The 22,246-nt window shown below is 42.1% G+C and overlaps 1 protein-coding gene and 1 pseudogene across 5 annotated transcripts in view; one reads left to right on the top strand and one right to left on the bottom strand.

The window, feature by feature from the left end:
• LOC126162871 (pumilio homolog 2) overlaps positions 1-22,246 on the top strand; it is a 593,093-nt gene that overhangs the window by 47,172 nt on the left and 523,675 nt on the right. For all 5 annotated transcript variants that reach the window (XM_049919652.1, XM_049919655.1, XM_049919653.1 and 2 more), the window contains exon 4: positions 13,750-13,887. In XM_049919652.1, coding sequence (XP_049775609.1) covers positions 13,750-13,887 — 138 coding nt within the window. The remainder of the gene's footprint in view (positions 1-13,749; positions 13,888-22,246) is intronic.
• LOC126163829 (5S ribosomal RNA) lies at positions 6,833-6,944 on the bottom strand (annotated as a pseudogene).

Here is a 22,246-nt window from a genome sequence, read left to right as displayed (position 1 = left end):
TGGAGTAGATCCTTCCTGTGGGAAGGAGCAGTAGGAGGCCAAAACCAAAATGAGCACTTTGTCAAAAGTGTAGTGATGATGCAACTTTTTCATTTTTGTCCTGAATGTGTGGACAAAACCTCTCTGCTAGACCATTGGAAGCATGGTGGAATGATGCCTATGATTCAGTGACGTACCATTCTCTGAACAAAACCTGCCATATTCTGCTGTTGTGAACTGTGGGCTCTTCTGTATCATGATAGCTTCTGGAGTCCTTCAGTTGCAAAAATATGAGATAAATCCTGGATTGTTTTTGTGGATAATGTAGAGGTCATCTGTGAAACAAACAGAAAACCACTGCCTACATTGATGATAGCCGACCAGGAGTAGCCCAAAATAGGGGTTGGCAATGTCTAGATAACTGCAAGACTGGTGAAGCAAATTACTGACTGACTGGTGCTTCTTGCATGCTTGATAAATCGCGTGTGCCACTACCATTTGGGCAGTACCTTTGTTGACATCTCTCCAAGTAGAAATGTTAGCAAATCAGGTGTTTGGTGAGGGCCATTCCCCAAAGATCTTCGTGAGGGAGAGTCAAAATGCAGTGTCAGAGAGCTTGTGGAATGATCGCTCTGGTGTAACGATTGTCCCCTTGAAGCACAAGGATGCTGTTGAGAGTAGACAGCTCATACCAATGACACCAATGTGCTTGCATGTCTGGGTGGCCTAGGTTCTTGCAGTCTGCTGGCCAACCATATTTTGATAATTGCCTCACTTAACGGAGAATGGGCTCTTCTGATGACCAACAGGTAGTGACTGCTGCATCCAAGAGCAGACTCACTACCACCTACTTTGCTTCAGCAGCCATGTGAAAACAGACTTCTGGGGCAGTGTCAAACTCAGGGTAATGCCTCAGTAAAAGTCTTGATAGGATATCTGTATTCTCATGTTGAGCCATGGGCCGGTACTGGATATTTTAATGATACCCTGAAAGGAACACCACCCATCATTCAAGGCAGTGTGCTGGCTTGGTTGGAACCAAAATATACTGGCCAATCTGCTGAGGGCATCGACATTTGAGTCACCAAAAACCACATGGAATGACAACAACAGTGATGGGTGAACAATGAAGAAAACATAAAAGTATGAAAAGTCCAAAGAGTAAACCGAAGTGAGATCCTAGATTTTACAGTATCAAGAATCAAGCTACAACGCTGCATATAATGAAAAATATGAGAGTGCACCCAGAACATGAGTCAGATCTGGGCCCCTGTGCTGTTAGCTTTATAGCATGGCCACAGGTGCCGATAGACTGCTGCATGGGGCATGGCCCACACTGAGCACTGAGGCAGCGACAGCAGTGCTCTCAGATATTAGGAGCGCAGCCTAGCAGCTGTTGTCCAGGTCTGTGTGTTCTGGCGGGCTTTTGAAATGAGCAGGCCATGATACAACAGAGGCCCCTGTTGCATCTACTATGAGTATGCCGTTTGTCAAGGAAGCTGCCTGATACTGTACCTGGGTGCTGAACTGGTCCTTGACTTTAATGGTGTCATTACATTAGCTTCTTAGCTGTTTGCCAAACATTTGTAGAAGAGGGTAGTGCTTGCGGCAGTATGTTTCTCAATCGACAGTGGTTGTTAAGGTTCTGGTATTGATTTGGAACAGCAATGGGACCTCATTGTTAACCACTGTTAAAGTTAATAGTCAATCAGAGATAGGGAGAATGGTGGGATACGTAGGATATCAAGACAATAAACACCTGCAGTATCTTCCAAGATACATGTGCTGTGCTGTGGGGCAATTGGTATGCTTGGAAATGTGGTCTACATTTCCATGTGCAATACCATCTGAGCTGGAATTTGAGGGTTCGGTGGATGACTGGGAGATTTCAGTTTTGTATCTTATTTTCTGGCAGGCTGTGCATTTGAATTAACAAATGTAGCATTGCTTATGGAGTTACAGAACAATTGCTGCAGGAGGGCAATAGCTGGGACCTTTGTCTGCCCATAATGTCTTCGCTGGTGGTCAGACACTCAGACTGGTGCAGAGGCTGGGGCTGAGGGTGTGTTTGTCAAGTTAGGCAGGTGGCAAATGCCTGCGAGTGGTCCCACAATGCTGCTGGAGACCAGATTGACTGTTCAAAGGCCTTAATGAGGTCTTGAGGAGGTCATTCTAGAGGCCTTCATCTGGAGAGTGGAAGAGAATCATATCCTTAACCAATTATGCTGTGTAAGACTGCTTGCACTGATGGTTTGCCCATTGAAAATGGCAGTCTCTCAAAAGGCCTTGTAGCCTTGGTATCCATTTCACTTCTGACAGCCAAAAAACTTGACACCTGACTGTGATGTGCACAAGTCAGAGTAGTCTGTTTAGCGTGACTACACATTCATAAGCAGGGTGTGAGGTTAGACATCTAGGTTGAGCTAATGCTGTAGTTGGTACACTTCAGGGCATTTGTGGGCCAAAAAGAATGCACATTGTTGAACATCTAGTACGGTGTGCCAGGAAGTGTTTGTGCAACATGGTTCACACAGTTGGTCCATTGCTTGATTTTCTTGTTAGACGCTTGGAATGGCAGGGGTGCAGCTTGGAATCCTTTCACTGAGTCAGAACATGATGGGTGGTTGGAAAGTTTTAGCAATGTCCTGTTGATGACAGCCATCTTCTCAAACACCAGTCGTAAGCCTGTTGCATGTTCTGTAGAAGCAGTAAAACATTCATAAGACAAGTAGTGCTTGAATGAAGAACAAATGTCAGTTCACTCAAAACTTAAAAAACACACGAAAACATGCCGTCCACCTGGGGCAAGCGCACACGTGGAAATGGAGGCCACAAAAACCAAATGCCTCATTGCCAAATGTTGTATCCGACACTGATGGAGGTGCCCAGATGTTACAGCCCATGAAGTATACATAAACTCAAGTCTCCTTCTTGGAGCTTGATTTAAGCCACAAAATTGGGAGTTCACTATGTAGTCTGGGTCACAGCAAACAGATACACAATGTATGCTTAATTGACAGAAGGCCAAACTGAATAACAAAATACAAATTATATATTCATTAGGAACTGAAAATTTAATAACATGACACGACGATGGCCCAAAAATCAGAGTCCACAATTGGCCACGCTGCAGAGGCCTGGTCTTGGCGAGCTTTAAGTTGGCTGTTCCACACAGCGAAGAGTCCCAGTGGGGAAAGCGGACATTGGAGATCTGGTTGCACGATTCCAAGTGGGCCTCCAAATTTAAGAACCGCAGCAGCAGTTGTCACATTGGCTCAGAGAGTTCATCCAGAAGAACTGGTTCGGCACCACTGGGCTCTGCCCTAAATATACACCGAGTGAGGTGGTGCAATGTGTTGCTCACTGGAGTCGCATTCGGGAGGACAACGGTTCAAACCTGCGTTTGGCCACTCTGACTGAGGTTTCCCGTGATCTCTTCAGGCAAGTGCTAGGATGGTTCCTTAGAAAGAGCATCGCTGACTTCCTCCCCAGCCTTCCCTAACTCAGTGGGACTGATGATCTCACTGTTTGGGCCCCTCCCACCAAATCAACCAACCAACCTAAATACAGTGGAGTGCCAGGATACTTGTGGACCTACCTGCACACATGTGACTGTGCGGAAACAAGCAGGTCCAAGAGGATGGTGGCCGCATGTGGCGAACCTGTTGACCAGGCATGCACTTGAAGTTTCTGTGCTGGTACTTGTTGACGTGGTCCCAGCAGCTGGCAGTGTAGGCCGTCCATGATACCTGACATTGCACAAAGTCTAACAAATTTTTACTTACTTCTTTGTTTCTCTTGCAGGATTTTTCAGTATATTCATCTAACATATTGGTTTGATGATCTTTTTTCTCATCAATTGTGTACTTTGGCAGTCAATTTTCCTAATATAACACTGAAATCATCTGTCTTTGCTCTTTTTGACTCTTTTACATCAGTACTGTATTTGTCTGTACTTGTATGTATCTCATCACTTTGAGATTTCAGGCTTGCTTTAGTAGTTTCTAGCCAAGCATTTCACTGCCCCAGAGCATCTGTTGAGAGGCCAGACAAACCTGTGGTTCCTGAAGAGGGGCAGCAGCTTTTCAGTAGTTGCAGGGGCAACAGTCTGGATGATTGACTGATCTGGCCTTGTAACACTAACCAAAACGGCCTTGCTGTTGTGGTACTGTGAATGGCTGAAAGCAAGGGGAAACTACAGCCGTAATTTTTCCCGAGGGCATGCAGCTTTACTGTATGGTTAAATGATGATGGCGTCCTCTTGGGTAAAATATTCCGGAGGTAAAATAGTCCCCCATTCGGATAGCCAGGCGGGGACTACTCAGGAGGACGTCGTTATCAGGAGAAAGAAAACTGGCATTCTACGGATCAGAGCATGGAATGTCAGATCCCTTAATCGGGCAGGTAGGTTAGAAAATTTAAAAAGAGAAATGGATAGGTTAAAATTAGATATAGTGGGAATTAGTGAAGTTCGGTGGCAGGAGGAACAAGACTTCTGGTCAGGTGAATACAGGGTTATAAATACAAAATCAGATAGGGGTAATGCAGGAGTAGGTTTAATAATGAATAAAAAAAATAGGAGTGCGGGTAAGCTACTACAAACAGCACAGTGAACGTTTTATAGTGGCCAAGATAGACATGAAGCCCATGCCTACTACAGTAGTACAAGTTTATATGCCAACTAGCTCTGCAGATGACGAAGAAATTGAAGAAATGTATGATGAGATAAAAGAAATTATTCAGGTAGTGAAGGGAGACGAAAATTTAATAGTCATGGGTGACTGGAATTTGACAATAGGAAAAGGGAGAGAAGGAAACATAGTAGGTGAATATGGATTGGGGCTAAGGAATGAAAAAGGAAGCTGCCTGGTGGAATTTTGCACGGAGCACAACTTAATCATAGCTAACACTTGGTTCAAGAATCCTAAAATAAGGTTGTATACATGGAAGAAGCCTGGAGATACTAAAACGTATCAGATAGATTATATAATGGTAAGACAGAGATTCAGGAACCAGGTTTTAAATTGTAGGACATTTCCAGGGGCAGATGTGGACTCTGACCACAATCTATTGGTTATGAACTGTAGATCAAAACTGAAGAAATTGCAAAACGGTGGGAATTTAAGGAGATGGGACCTGGGTAAACTGACTAAACCATAGGTTGTACAGAGTTTCAGGGACAGCATAAGGGAACAACTGACAGGAATGGGGGAAAGAAATACAGTAGAAGAAGAATGGGTAGCTTTGAGGGATGAAGTAGTGAAGGCAGCAGAGGATCAAGTAGGTAAAAAGACGAGGGCTAGTAGAAATCCTTGGGTAACAGAAGAAATATTGAATTTAATTGATGAAAGGAGAAAATATAAAAATGCAGTAAATGAAGCAGGCAAAAAGGAATACAAACGTCTCAAAAATGAGATCGACAGGAAGTGCAAAATGGCTAAGCAGGCATGGCTAGAGGACAGATGTAAGGATGTAGAGGCTTATCTCACTAGGGGTAAGATAAATACAGCCTACAGGAAAAATAAGAGACCTTTCGAGAAAAGAGAGCCACTTGTATAAATATCAAGAGCTCAGATGGAAACCCAGTTCTAAGCAAAGAGGGGAAAGCAGAAAGGTGGAAGGAGTATATAGAGAGTCTATACAAGGGCGATGAACTTGAGGACAATATTATGGAAATGGAAGAGGATGTAGATGAAGATGAAATGGGAGATACGATACTGCGTGAAGAGTTTGACAGAGCACTGAAAGACCTGAGTCAAAACAAGGCCCCGGGAGTAGACAACATTCCATTAGAACTACTGATGGCCTTGGGAGAGCCAGTCCTGACAAAACTCTACCATCTGGTGAGCAAGATGTATGAGACAGGCGAAATACCCTCATACTTCAAGAAGAATATAATAATTCCAATCCCTAAGAAAGCAGGTGTTGACAGATGTGAAAATTACCGAACTATCAGTTTAATAAGCCACAGCTGTAAAATACTAACACGAATTATTGACAGACGAATGGAAAAACTAGTATAAGCCGACCTCGGGGAAGATCAGTTTGGATTCCGTAGAAATGTTGGAACACGTGAGGCAATACTGACCTTACGACTTATCTTAGAAGAAAGATTAAGGAAAGGCAAACCTACATTTCTAGCATTTGTAGACTTAGAGAAAGCTTTTGACAATGTTGACTGGAATACTGTCTTTCAAATTCTAAAGGTGGCAGGAGTAAAATACAGGGAGCGAAAGGCTATTTACAATTTGTACAGATATCAGATGGCAGTTATAAGAGTTGACGGACATGAAAGGGAAGCAGTGGTTGGGAAGGGAGTGAGACAGGGTTGTAGCCTCTCCCCGATGCTATTCAATGTGTATATTGAGCAAGCAGTAAAGGAAACAAAAGAAAAATTTGGAGTAGGTATTAAAATCCAGGGAGAAGAAATAAAAACTTTAAGGTTCGTCGATGACACTGTAATTCTGTCAGAGACAGCAGGGGACTTGGAAGAGAAGTTGAATGGAATGGACAGTGTCTTGAAAGGAGGATATAAGATGAACATCAACAAAAGCAAAACGAGGATAATGGAATGTAGTCAAATTAAGTCGGGTGATGCTGAGGGAATTAGATTAGGAAATGAGACACTTTTAAAAAAAAAAAAAAAAAAAAGCACTCCGTCTTCAGGCCACAAGTGGCCCATTGGGACCATCCGACCGCCGTGTCATCCTGAGTTGAGGATGCGGATAGGAGGGGCGTGTGGTCAGCACATCGCTCTCCCGGTCATTATGATGGTTTTCTTTGACCGGAGCCGCTGCTATTTGGTTAAGTAGCTCCTCAATTGGCATCACGAGGCTGAGTGCACCCCGAAAAATGGCAACAGCGCGTGGCGGCCTAGATGGTCACCCATCCAAGCCACACCCGACAGTGCTTAACTTCGGTGATCTCACGGGAACCGGTGTATCCACTGCGGCAAGGCCGTTGCCCCCAAAGTAGTAAAGGAGTTTTGCTATTTGGGGAGCAAAATAACTGATGATGGTCGAAGTAGAGTGGATATAAACTGTAGACTGGCAATGACAAGGAAAGCGTTTCTGAAGAAGAGAAATTTGTTAACATCAAGTATAGATTTAAGTGTCAGGAAGTCATTTATGAAAGTATTTGTATGGAGTGTAGCCATGTATGGAAGTGAAACATGGACAATAAATAGTGTGGACAAGAAGAGAATAGAAGCTTTCGAAATGTGGTGCTACAGAAGAATGTTTAAGATTAGGTGGGTAGATCACGTAACTAATGAGGAGGTATTGAGCAGGATTGGGGAGAAGATAAGTTTGTGGCCCAACTTGAATAGAATAAGGGATCGGTTGGTAGGACATGCCCTGAGGTATCAAGGGATCACAAATTTAGCATTCGAGGACAGCGTGGAGGGTAAAAATCATAGAGGGACACCAAGAGATGAATACACTAAGCAAATTTAGAAGGATGTAGGTTGCAGTAGGTACTGGGAGATGAAGAAGCTTGCACAGGATAGATTAGCATGGAGAGCTGCATCAAACCAGTCTCAGGACTGAAGACCACAACAACAACAACTCTGTTCCTTGTTCGTTTTATTTCTTTATGGAAGAATATCGATGTGAAAAGCCATCCAGAACAAAATGGTTGTTAGAATAAAATTATTCGGATTTGTGGATTACTGCAAACTTTAATCCTTTATTATCTCCGAACTCTTATTTTCACATTTACAGTTTTGTGCCCCTAAGCTGCACCAATCTTCTGTGTGACAATTGTTGTCAGCCTATATATTAGTAATTCATCAACACATTAATTCTTTAAACTCAGTTATTTCTTTTTAGACACTATTACTAACGCTTGCAACTGCCCCTTTATTGTGCTTTTTGAGGCTATCCTGTTGCTTGATAGGTTCCCGGGAATTACGCCGGATAATATTGTAAAAATCGCACAATATTTCAGCTAGACAACTGCCTGTCATCTTCAGGTGCTACTGTCGCGTCGCTGAGAAGCTCCCAGTCGCATTTTCCCGCACCGCGGCGCGCTTCCGCAGACCATGACCCGTTTCTCCAGCAGAGGGCTCTGGTATTTGATGCCTTCTACAATTGGTCTTCGATGATGTTATGCCCCCGCTGGCGCCTCCGCTGTTCTAGACAACCAACATATAAATTGGCGAGCTTCTCAGCGACGCGACAATAGCACCTGAAGATGGCGGGCAGTTGTCTCGCTGAAATATTGTGCGGTTTTCACAATATTATCCGGCATAGTTCCTGGGAACCTATCAAGCTGCCCCTTTGTTATTTAACAGCTCTCTTAGATATCAAAGAAATGAGGAAAGAGGGTTGGTGATTACATGTATTGAAGTCTACCATGTGTCCTGAGACCTACGTATACACTGCTTCCTAAGTTCATAGGGATCTGTTTTCAGCGATATTTGTGGAATAATAAAAGTCGCTCTATTTAAATACAGTTCATTAATTCCTGAGACAAGTAAATGGTCCCTAATCTGACTTTTACGCAGTTTCACAGCACTAGCTCCTTCTGACCACAAGGTAAAATTTGACTTGAAAATTACATTCTGAATGATTAAAGTGACACACTGGCTCTCAGTATAATTTCTTCCAATATCCTGTAATACCAACGGTCACCTTATTTATTTTAAAATTCCCATATGGCATTAAGGGCAGCGACACATGTAATAATCTGTGATCTCTATTCCACATATAACTTTTGATACCTTGCTGAAATGTTGGCAAAACTTATTACATCATTTTAGAATAACTTCCTCTATTCACCAGCTCATTAAAGTATTAATAATGCAGATATTTCCTATAACTAACATGAACTGTTCTGACTGTGGGGCCACGCCCCAACTATCATCATCGGCTGCTCATTCCAGATTGAACTGTTTGTCCTGCTTCTGCCGAAGAGTGTGCAATCTAATGCACCCACCTCCTCCTGATAGTGCTAACTGTTCCTTATTATTATTGATTATTTAGTGAGGGTATTGATAATGGTACCCTTATGAGTTTTGTCTTACATTTGTGCTATTGGCTATATTGTGAAGATCAACAGCAATATTTGGCAGTGAAATTTCTTTCCAAAATTCTCAATTGCTTCTTGATTTATATTTAATATAATCTTCTTAATCAAAGTTAGTTGATTTTTCCAGTACAGAATTAATGTGGGTCCTGCACATGGGGTGAGAATGAAGTGTTCACTTTGTCTGAAATAGTATATATGTTCAGATTGTGAATCCTGTTACTCTGAACTGTTGCGTCTTGAAATATCGTTCAGATAAACCGTGTAGTTTCTGTTGATGTGGACTACTTCACCATTGCTAGTGCACCTCTGCTGGAAACTCAAATCAATCCTCAGTTCTACCAAAATAATAGACAGCTCTTCCGTTCAGTACAATTACATTATATCTTTATTTATAATATCATAAATAAGATAACACTTCATTTACAATTTGAGATCATACATTGATCCGACATTAACCCTGTATAATGTTCATGAACAATAGTTCTATACAATCAGATAGACAGAATAGAATTTCTCTGTTTTTCTTCCATTATGTAAGTGCCACTGTCGTGCATCCCTGTTTTCTCAGTGGCATGCACTGCTTCTCTGAGCTGGGATGTCATAGTGCAGAATAACTGCTCAACCAGCACACTTAGCGAAACTGGTATCATAGTCCCGTTTTGGAGAAGCACAGTGTCCTTGAGGGCCACTGTACTTGCATGAACAATGTAACTTCCCTATGGTTTACAATTGTAAACATATTAACTAATAACAAATACTTTCGTTTTGGCAATCATCGTTTGTGGGTCAGCTAGACAGGGATAACGCACCACTTTACTAAAAAGTGATGTGTCACCCCATGGCATGAACGCAAGCTAACCTAACAGTGTATGCGTGCCACTTACTCCTGCTTGTGAATATGTTAACATATCATTAGCAGTGCCAGTTAATACTAGCACATAGATAACTATGGCCATGGATCTGAGATAATCTCTTATTTGTTTCTAAATACAGCGAGAAGTAGCTGTTACCTGAAGTGTAAACTTTGATTGTGAGCATAATCATATAAAGAAGAACATGAGAAATACACCAATATATTAATTACTATGAACTAAGGTGCAGCACAATATGATACACTTAAACTAAAAAAAATTATTTACTGCAGCTTCATGAATGATGGGTCTCTTTCCAACTTAAAAAATAATTTTGATGTACTACCCACATTTTGTATTCAGAAGTGCATCAAACATAAAGTACATATTAAATATGTTTTTCACTGCTGTGTCTATAAATAAAATATTATTGGTTGTGTAATTTCAAAGCATTATAATATGTATGATGAGCAAAACAGTAGTCAATATATTATCAAGCTGTGCTGTGGAACCGTATGATGACGATGAAGAATCATTGTCCAAAATATGTCAAAAAGAACTGATTATGGAATTATAGGCTTGTTGATGGACATAAACAGTAACACCTCTTAGCTTTTTCAGAGTATTACCTGATAATTTTCTTCCCAGTGGCAGTCATGAGTAGTGAACCTCCCGGTTTGTGTTCCATATCTTCATACCTTCCTGAAAGATAAAGCATTGACCCAATATCCTAAATAATCTGGCCTGCCCTTTTATTCATGAAATAATTCCCACTCATCTCCAGCATGAAATCTGTATTACTATAGGAGAAATCAATCAATGGTTCAAAGTCGGATGCACAAAAACGCATAGGTTCTCTTTTTTCACCGGCTGAAGGTAGTAAGGGGAGTACTGAACTGTTGAACTTAAAAAGTTGAAATGTGTTTGTCTTTGGAAACAGCAATAAATGTTTTTTTAGTTCTTATTGGTTGTTGATTACTGCATCAGCATGGGAATATACACTGCAGCTTAACTCATAATTTGATTACTTAATGTAACACAGTACTCTTTAGTGAGTCAGCCGGAAGAAAAATTATGTTGTCATATTTACCCATTCTGCTGTCAATATGATGTTTCTATGGAAATACATCATGTACTCACCAAGCATCTGCAAGAGAAAACACACACAAAAATCAAGGGAAAGTGCAAGCTTTTGGAGCCAGTGGGTTGTCCTTTTGGCAGAAGGATTGAAGGGGTGGGGGGGGAGGACAAATGAAGGAATAGGACTAGTGAGGTTTAGGAAATGAGGAGAGTTAACAGAAAAGTCACCCAAAACTCCAGATTGGGAGATTTAATGGACAGAATGAGAAGGGAAGGTTGATTGTTGGGGACTGCAACAGATGAGATTTGAAAACCTGAGAGCTTGAATGTGCAAGGCAGAGTTACTGACAAAACATTGTGCATGGGTTGATAAGGGGGAAAGCTAAGGGCATTGTATGTGGTAGAGGTGGGGGCCTGGGGAAAAGTAGACGGGTCAGGAAGTAAGAGATACAGAAAGCTAAAAGAAAATGAAGAAAAAAGTAGTTACTGAACAGAAATGCTGAGGCCGGAGAAATTAATATAAATTAAGGCCAAGTGGATGGTGAGAACCAAGGACATGTAATGTGAGTTCCCACCTACATACTGCTGAGAAACTAGTGAGAGTGTGTTCTGCAACAGGATATTGTGTGTTTCCAGTATACACACTCTGTCTACGGCCATTTGTCCTCGCTGATAAACTGATTATACCATAGGTACACTATAATGCGGGAGTAAAGCTTGTCCCCCGACAACCACATTATATTTTGGGCTTCCGCAGCATTTGTTATGGGTGATGGAAAAGGAAAGTACCATGTGTTACACAAACAAGTTTAAGCTATAGTGTTTTGTACGTATTCTTTCTTCAAAAGAGATTCAGCAGATTACACTTCCACACATAGTGCACATTCTATGATTGCCATCTGCCAGGCAATAGAAGCCAAATTATGTGGTGTGGGATTGATGTGAGAACTGTGAAGTGGAAATAAATGGAAGCTAATGTGTCTGATAAAGTTAGCAAATACATAACTTCTAAGTTGCTAGGGAAGCAACACCATCCTTAGAAAGAAATAGGTAAGCTAGAAGACTTCACTGAAAATGTTTTCTGCTGCACAATATTAGATGTGTATGCTTCCTGACTACACAGTACATACTAGCGAATGAACGAAGCTGTGAATTTAGTGACAGTCAACGGACAATATTAAAGGACAATTGCTTGAAATGTCCATTAGCATCAAATTACTTATGGAGAGAAGTAATACTGTGACTGCAGTGAAGTATGCAAAAGGTCAGAGACCATGGCACAGCATCTGTTTCATTGATAAAACATCTGTAAAACAGAACCACACTAGATCAGTGTGAAAGAAAATAACTGGTGTGCATGGCGGCCTGAAAATTCTGATGTGTAACAGATGTTGCCTTATTGTCATTCACAAAGGATCAGTTGACACTGCCGTTATTCCTCAGAGCAACTTAATGTTTGAGGTGTCAAATTTAAAAATTGCCATTGTGAAATGATGTACCATGACTTACAAGCCATTTATTGTGATACCTCCCCCAAATTTGCTTATTGTGATGGACAGTGCCAACATTCACTATGTGAAAGCCAACAAAGCCCCTCTGAGACTACCATGTAATCTGATACTATCACTTGAACAATGGGATGCTCACAACTCGTAAGAAACTGGAGTGAAATTGCAGCTGCTTCCTAAGGCCCACAAGCATGCAAACTGTTCTGGTGAAGTAGGGGAGATCACAAAACAACTTCAGTAACAAGTTACTGGACTGCCACCATAATCTTGTCATTACAGTTGTACCAAGATTACACGGGCTCATGTAAATTTGTATGTTACAGAAAAAAAACATCATGCTTCAAGTTGCACACATTAAGAGTTTCATGCACTTAACAATCTAAAGCATCATAAATTTTGCATGGGCTGACTGGTAAGACATGCATCTCAAAGACTAAAAGCAAGAAATTGGCATGGTTTTTTTTATGGAGCCTAACGTCATAAAACTTCACAACTTAGATTCATCTGGGTGGAAGAACGAAGATGAAGAGACAAATTTATTGACTTGAATCAGATAAATACTAAACTAACTATAATCTTGTCTATGTGGTTATTAGGTCTGTGGTTGTATTGCAGGTTATTAGCATGTACGGATCTGTGTTTAGAACAGTGATTACGTAATTGCAGGTCAGATTTATGTAGAGGCAAATAGTGTTCTCCAGTAGCTGTTATGTGAGTGCACATTTAAGTAATTTTTTGCATTTCATGAATTTCATAATTTCTCATTTCATAAATTCATTAAGTACAACTACACCAGACTGATTACCGATGTAAAGCTCACTACCCCAACCAACAACCAGTTTATTGTTTTTAGTTGAACCCAGTCATATTTGACATGCCAATCACTGAGTTTTTTATTACTTAGTTCTCATTTGTTATTTACTTGTGTGTCTGTGTTGGTTGGTACGGGTGTACTTCTCTGGACTTTATCATTTGCATCTTTCGTTCAGCCATGCTGCTGCAGAAATATTTTTATCACTTCTGTAATTTTTGGTTGTCAACCACTTTCTTAGTTTCCATGATTGATAGTTCTTTTGCTGCACACCACTAATAATAGATGAGTTTGACTTTTAATGTGCTGTCTGTGGTGTCATAAATCGTAATAAGATCAACACAAAATGACAGTTTTATGAAGAGCTTACATCTGACTTTAAAATGCTACCTAGTATTTGCAATTTATCAATAAAATGCGTTTCTGTAAAATCTCAAGACATCTTACTTGTAACATTATTTGATTGCAGAGGAGTCTTGTTTGTTTTCAGCCGGCTGCAGAACATATGGTTTTTGTAAATAACCACATGGCAACACAACGGCTTGCAGCAGCTGTTGCAGCCTCTTCACACATGCAAACTACAGTACATCATCTCCAGCAGCAGCATGCACAAGTTGGCAATGGGCAGGTAAATACCCTACCAGTTATTGGCATTGTTTTTCAGTCTTTTCATTTATAAATTCATTAATTTGTGGAAGTGAAGGTGTCTTGTTTTGTAATCGTTCATCACATAGCCTTACAATGTACTTAAGAAAACTTAGTTCCACTGTTCATGTGAAGATGATTTATGTGGGGCTGGAATATGTTGATATGAATATGTAAAAGAAAAATGGGGGGAGGGGGGGGGACCTGATAATTTGCACACTCATTAAGCCAAAATCCATTTCCTTTATTCTCTTTATTTCAACATTTCATCAGTAATGTAAATTCAGAAACTCGTAGAGGGTAATGTTACTGATCATTTATCGTGAAGTAATAGTGATGCGGAGCTGCAGATACGCACACAGAAAGGATAATAAATTCCTTAGATTTCAATCAGGTACTTTTATCGTGAGAAACTTGATACTTGCAGCTTTGAGATTCTACTTAGAAGACGACCACACAGCAACTTTGTTTTTGTAGTTCTTTATTTTTATGCGACATGAAGTTCTGAACTCAGTTATCAGTATTCAATGCAACTAAAAAAAAAATTTTATCAGAGTGACTTTAATTCATGAGAGGTATGGCTGCTTGGTTCTATTGGCAGTGCTTGAGACTCTTAGTTGCTTAATCACCAGTTGGAGTCTTGTTTCAGCATTATTATTATTATTATTATTATTATTATTATTATTATCCATTTGATTCAAATACCTAAGTCAGTTTATGTTTAAATGCATCTGTTGCAGAATAATTAGAAAGTGAATTTGAAATTTGAAATGTCGCACAGAAGAAACTTTATTAGCATGGAGTGCATATATGACAGAGATTACATAATATGTCATTAACAGTTCACAGATATAATGCAATGCAGAAACATCGTTTCAACAATTCTCTGGGTCCTTCCTGCCCTGGTCTACCTGCAAAGGTATGACAAGTTGGACAGATTATGTGACATGCCTTCCATCCACTGTCACAAGGCTGGCCATGTGAAACTTCCATCTCTGCCTTCTTTCGGTTCATGTACTCATGCCCTTTTCCACAGGTGCCGTGGAAGAACTTCTTGGAGGAGTAAAAAATCACCAACTTGGATTCTTACAGATACTCCATTTGGACATTTAACTTGGTGAAAGTTATACAGGAGCATAATGTATTTCTAAGGCCAGTGCTTCTAGAAATCTACTCTGCTGTTTTTTGACAGAGTTTGAATGCTCTCATCTAGTCTGCGCAGTCAGTGCCTCATGTCCATTTGACAATACTTAAAGTCTCTCCCCCTTGAGGAAGTGTGCTGGAGTGACTATTTCATCCTCAGTTTGAGAAATAGTCCTTGAGTGCAGAGTGGCTTCAATATTCAAGAACACAGTTTGTAACCCTTCGTCTATAGCCGAGCATCCGAGTACTTTTCTGAGACATCTTTTCATTGAGCTCACCCTTTCTCCTTAATTCTCCCCACCACAGTTCCAGTATATCTTTGTTCAATGCTTGGATTTTTTTAGCATTGTCACTGCAGTTGGTGCGTGGAATACCACGTCAACCAATAAATCTTTGTATTGAATCAAAGGACAGATAAATAGTGCAACATAGCATTTACCACCACTGGTATTTCCTACTTCTGTGTTTAATGGTCCTGCAAAATAACACTGGTTATTGGGAATTGTCTGTGCTGTGCTACTTGGTTGGCTGGCAATGCAACTTCTATTTCTTGACCAGTGACACCGCACGCTCTTTTACATGGAAGGCGGGGATGAATGATCTTCTTTATCATGTGTAAGGCATGTAATATCCAAAAGGAGGTGCAAATCTCTGAAAAATACAATTCTAACAGAAATATGCATGTATGTGTGCAAGATTAAAAGCTTTATGAAATGACAGTTCCCATTTAGAGTAAGTGAGAGTCACTCTTCTGTGGTTTACCTGGCATACGGTAAATGACCATTGAGCTGTAACAAATCTTCATCCAAAAATCGATTGAGACCTTAAAAAAAATAAAAAGTGTTTTGTAGTCTTAACCTAATAGCGCTTTGTAATTTCTTCCACAGTAAATTCTCCGTGCAAATTTCCTCTAGTCAGTCAGTTTCCTTTTAAAATGAAAAATCTGGGCTTTGAGTTGTAGTACTGTCCAGTAAGAATTAAACATTTCAGCATCTATTAGTGGTGTTGGGAGGGGGAGACCAAGAGATGAATACACTAAGCAGATTCAGAAGGATGTAGGTTGCAGTAGGTACTGGGAGATGAAGCAGCTTGCACAGGATATAGTAGCATGAAGAGCTGCATCAAACCAGTCTCAGGACTGAAGACCAAAACAAACAACAAACATAGTGGTGTGGATCTGGTTGCATGTTTTTAGTTTTGGCTAAGAGACAGCTTTAAGATACTTATTTGGCAGCATTGTTGTTGTACCCAACGTATGTAGGGTCTGAAGTGTGTTTTCTATGGGCAGATGATTGCAGAATTGTCACCACAGAGGCCATCCAAAGAACTGTCGTGCTCATATCTGTGTTGCTAGCCTTGCAATAGGAATGCAGAAGTCTGGTTCCTATTGATGCTTAATCATTTACTAAATATTCATTGAACGGGGGCATACCATTAGCTCCCTCTCAAGACCTCTCCTTCCAGTGTCTCCCAGACTGCAGGCTTGCTGCCACACATTGGCCATGGGACCCATTGTCCAGGTACCCTAAGGTTGCCCACTCTCTCTCTCTCTCTCTCTCTCTCTCTCTCTCTCTCTCTCTCTCTCTCTCTCTCTCTCTCTCGGGGCCCTGTCCTCATCGACCTACAAAAGAGAAAAAAAGAGACATACAAGTCCCAGGACAAGGCCCCTTTGGTGGCTCTGGAGGTAGTGAATTCTCCATCATAACCTGTTTCTGACAAGTTGTTGGTGATGGGTGGTGATCCGGTGGTGTGACCAGCTTCAGCCTGTTCGCCTCCGATTTGGATCCCCATTCTATGCTTATTGAATGGAATTGTAGCAGTTACTATGTCACCCTCTGGAGTTGCAGCCTTTTATTTCCTTTTAGTCCACAGCTTGTGGTTGTTCTACAGGAATGATGCTCACTCTCTGACCCTTCATGGGTTACAGGCTTTCTTTTGGGACAGGGCCAGCATTTTAGGACTTCTAGTTATGTTTGCACATTCAACCATACGGGCATTGTTAATTGTAAATCCCACTTCATACTACAATGGAAGTGGCTGCCGTCCAGGTCCACTTGGACTGTGCAGCCATGCTTTGCAGTCTCTATATTCCTCTTGACAGGCCATCTACACTCACTGCTGTACCTGTCCTTCAGTGACTTCCTTCTCTCTTCTTCCTCCTCCTTGAGAATTTTAATGCCCTATCACCCCTTGTGGGTCAGTGCTTTTTAGTCTATTTGGGGTCTCTTCATAGAACAGTTCCTTGAGGACCATGAGCTGTGCCTTCTAAATGATGGTTTCCATACCCATTTTTGAGCCATTTACAGCACATTCTCTGCCATTGATCTTTCACTCACTTCCCATCCCCTTCTCGCTTCATTACACTGGTCACAGCACAATGACCTCTGCAATAGTGGCTACTTCCCATTGATTCTCTAATTCTCTTCCGGCCTCCTGATGGCCAAGTTATCCTCCTGGGCTTTCCATTCTGCTGATTGGCTCTATATACCTCTCAGATTATGTTCACCCTTTTTTTTGTCAGCTTGTATTGATTATATAATAAATTCCCACAGTCAGCATTGACACCTCACATGTGGCAGGCCTCTTTTGCTGCTGGATATGTCCTTGGTGGAGCACAGCCATTGCCATCCCCATCTGTGATCACGGGTGAACCTTGCAACACAGTAAGTGGCACCTTCCACTGGTCTTGTTACCTTTGAACACATTCATGCTAAAGCCTGTTACTTAAAACAGAGCTAGCTAGTGTGTTGAGGATGCTCTGTCTTCTCCCTAAGTTCTTCTGTCCCTCCGTCATGGGTATGGGCTATGCTCCGCACCCTCCCATGTTGCCAACAAGTGTCTTCCATCCTGGGCGTTGCCCTCCCAAATCACCTTCGTACATATCCATCGGTTCTTGTGGAACACCTTGCAACACATTTTGCACCAGCATCTTATCTGGCTGCCTTCCTCCCCCAGAAACAGCAGGTTGTAGCTTCTCAATTGTGTTTTACCCATTGTCAGGAGAAATTCTCCAGTGAACCTTTCACTGAATGGGAACTACTTCTGGCCCTCTCCTCTTCCCATGGTTCAGCCCCTGGTCCCGATTCCATCCATAACCAATTGCTTCAACGCCTAAGTCCTCCACAAAGACGATATCTCTACTGGGTGTTTTTGACTACTCAGAGGTCTCTTCCCTTCTCAATGGAGTTACAGCCCTTCTTCGTCTATAGTTGAGCATCCGAGCGCTTTTCTGAGACATCTTTTCATTGAGCTGACCATTTCTCCCTGAATTCTCCCCACCACAGTTCCGGTGCATGGAATTTTTGAGCATTGTCACTGCAGTTGGTGCGTGGAATACCATGTCAACCAATAAATCTTTGTATGGAATCAAAGGACAGATAAATAGTGCAACATAGCATTTACCATTAGTATTTCCCACTTCTGTGTTTAATGGTCCTGCAAAATCAACACTGGTTACTGGGAATTGTCTGTGCTGTGTTACTTGGGTGGCTGGCAATGCAGCTTCTATTTCTTGACCAGTGAAACCACATATTCTTTTACAAGGAAGGCAGCGATGAATGATCTTTTTTATCATGTGGCAGGCATGTAATATACAAAAGGAGGTGCAAAGCTCTGAAAAATACAATTCTAACAGAAAGGTGCATGTGTGTATGTAAGATTAAAAGCTTTATGAAACAGTGGTTTCCATCTAGAATAAGTGAGTGTCATTCTTCTGTGGTTTACCTGGCATACTGTAAATTACCAGTGAGCACCCAGAAATGGGTTGAGACTTTCTCTCTCTCTCTCTCTTCTTCTTCTTTTTTTTTTTTAGTCTTAATGTAACAGAGCTTTGTAATTTCTTCCACAGTAAATTCTCCCACAGTAAATTCTCTGTGCAAGTTCACATTGTCAATCAGTTTCCTTTTAAAACGAAAAATCTGGGCTTTGAGTTGTAGTACTGTCCAGTAAGAACTAAACCTTTCAGCATCTATTACTGACTTTCTGGAGGGACAGTCTCTGATCGATCATATGCATCTGTTGGAAACCACAATTTGGGAGGCCTTTTCTCAGTGCTACCATTTTGCCACAGTTTCCTTTGATCTTCATAAGGCCTATGAAATGGCTTGGTGCACTGACATCTTAATTACACACCATGAACTGGAGTCTCGGGGCACCCTCCTGATTTTTATTCACCAGTTTCTGTTGTTGTTAAGAGTTCGGGTTGGCACCATGGACACAGGAGAATGGTGTTCCACAGAGTTCCGTATTAAGTGTCCTTCTTTTGCTCATCACTATTAATGGGCTCATGGCCTCTTGTCACGCTGTTGGACACCTCTGCTCTACATATGGAATCTTATCTGGGCTAGTTCCTACACAGAGGCCTCTGCGGAGAAACAGCTCCAGGATGCCATCCAGCATGCGTCTATGAGGACTTTCTTCCACAGTTTTCAATTCTCACCCCTTAAATCTCGGGTGGCACATTTCTTACCATACTACAGGCCATCCTGATCAAGAGCTCTGCCTTGCTGCCCAGTGCCTGACTGTGGTCCCCCAATTCCGTTTCTTGGGTCTTTTTCCTGACAAAAAGCTCACTTGGTTGCCCAAATCCACCTTCTGAATATTGACTGTTTCAGTAAACTCTAAGCCCTTTGCTTTCTTGCCCACACTTCTTGGAGTGCAGATTGTTAGAACCTTTTGTACCTTTATCGGACCTTAGTTCTGTCCTGTCTGAACTATGGCTGTCTGTCCTGTCTGGACTGTGATTGTTAAGTGTAATGCTCAGCTCCTCTTTCACACTACCTGTCTTGCTCCCAGTCCAATATCAATAGTCTTCTGGATCACGCTGGGATCCCAAACCCCCTTTGGTTCAGCAGTCCCAGCTTCTGGTTTCCTACTCCATTGCTATCCACTATTTCCCTGCTCATCCCCCCTGTTCTATTCTTTTCATGACTCCAGATGGATTTCCTGATTGGGCTCTGCCTCACTTCTCTTTGTCGCAGTTTCTATCTCCTCTCTGTGTTCTGTTTCCCACATATTCTCCCAAACCTTCCCCCCCCCCCCCCCCCACACACACACACACACTCCCCCCCCCCCCCAGGGGGTCCACAACTCTTTTGTGGATACGTGCGTAGCGAGCACGGGACCCCGAGCTAATGTGGCCCTCCTTCCTTTCCGGGCTGCATAACTTCCTTTTCCACATCCTTCCATATCCCCCGTCTTCGCCCCCCCCCCCCCCCCCCCCCCTCACCTCTGGCTCTTTCCTTCCCTTTCTCCCGCTCTGGGAGTATGGTTTGTGCCTACGTCCGGAGACGGACGCTCGTAAATGTAACGCATTCATCGCCTTCTCTGCTTGTATGTCTTCATCCTTCCTTTGTCCTTCTTTTTTCCTTACCTTTTCTCTTTCCCCTTTTCTCCGCTGCGGCATTTGAGACCTCTCTTCTTTCCTTTCCCATTCTTTCCTTTCCCATTCTTTGTTTTTCCCTTTCTCTTTCTTCCTCCCTGTGCGTGTCTGAAGGCTGACCCATGCATTTTTGTGCGTAGCCAGTGACGGGGTAACGCATAATTCCCCGCCCCGGGTAGACAGGTAGGACACGTACGTACCCCCTGGTAACGGCCAGGCCCAGGGATGGGTGATTACCCAAGCTGATACCTTCCAAAAGTGCTGATTGGTCCCTCCGTCCGTTTGTCGGGAGGTGTGACCTGAGGTGTGAAAAATCACCTAAGGCGGGAGTGCCCTCAGAGAGGGCCCCCACAAGGGAGGAGCGCGCCATCGGAGACGCCGGTAATCATGGGGGATTCTTCCGCAATTGTTTCCTCACCTTCCACTATGTCTGCTCACAAGCGTAAGTTCACTGAATCTCAGCCACAGACAGTTCTTCCATCGTTGCCACAGTTCCTTGTTGTTTCTCGGTCTGATGAAGGTCACGACTTCTCCACGGTCAACCCTTTCATTATTCAGAAAGGTGTCGATGCAATTGCAGGTCCTGTAAAGTCTTGTTCCAGATTACAGAATGGCACCTTGTTGTTAGAAACAGTCAGTGCCCTCCAGCCACAAAAATTGCTGCGTACTTCACTGCTCCACACCTTCCCTGTCCGGGTTGAAGCGCACCGCACTTTAAATTCCTCGCGTGGAGTCGTTTATACACGCTCCCTCGATGGATTGTCTGACGAAGAAATTCAGCACTACCTGTCTGACCAGGGCGTAACGGCTGTTCATAGAGTTATGAAAAGGGTTGATACAAACATCATTCCAACCCGCACTGTCTTCTTGACATTTGAGAAAGTTATAGAAGGTTGTATACATGGAAGAACCCTGGAGATACTAAAAGGTATCAGATAGATTATATAATGGTAAGACAGAGATTTAGGAACCAGGTTTTAAATTGTAAGACATTTCCAGGGGCAGATGTGGACTCTGACCACAATTTATTGGTTATGAACTGTAGATTAAAACTGAAGAAACTGCAAAAAGGTGGGAATTTAAGGAGATGGGACCTGGATAAACTGAAAGAACCAGAGGTTGTACAGAGTTTCAGGGAGAGCATAAGGGAACAATTGACAGGAATGGGGGAAAGAAATACAGTAGAAGAAGAATGGGTAGCTTTGAGGGATGAAGTAGTGAAGGCAGCAGAGGATCAAGTAGGTAAAAAGAAGATGGTTAGTAGAAATCCTTGGGTAACAGAAGAAATATTGAATTTAATTGATGAAAGGAGAAAATATAAAAATGCAGTAAGTGAAGCAGGCAAAAAGGAATACAAACGTCTCAAAAATGAGATCGACAGGAAGTGCAAAATGGCTAAGCAGGCATGGCTAGAGGACAAATGTAAGGATGTGGAGGCTTATCTCACTAGGGGTAAGATAGATACTGCCTACAGGAAAATTAAAGAGACCTTTGGAGATAAGAGAACCACTTGTATGAACATCAAGAGCTCAGATGGAAACCCAGTTCTAAGCAAAGAAGGGAAAGCAGAAAGGTGGAAGGAGTATATAGAGGGTCTATACAAGGGCGATGCACTTGAGGACAATATTATGGAAATGGAAGAGGATGTAGATGAAGATGAAATGGGAGATACGATATTGCGTGAAGAGTTTGACAGAGCACTGAAAGACCTGAGTCGAAACAAGGCCCCCGGAGTAGACAACATTCCATTGGAACTACTGACGGCCTTGGGAGAGCCAGTCCTGACAAAACTCTACCATCTGGTGAGCAAGATGTATGA

Source organism: Schistocerca cancellata, chromosome 2 (assembly GCF_023864275.1).
Source record: "Schistocerca cancellata isolate TAMUIC-IGC-003103 chromosome 2, iqSchCanc2.1, whole genome shotgun sequence".
NCBI classification, from domain to species: Eukaryota; Metazoa; Arthropoda; class Insecta; order Orthoptera; family Acrididae; genus Schistocerca; species Schistocerca cancellata.
The sequence above is the reverse complement of the archived record's forward strand: the minus strand, read 5'-3'. Positions and strand labels throughout refer to the sequence as shown.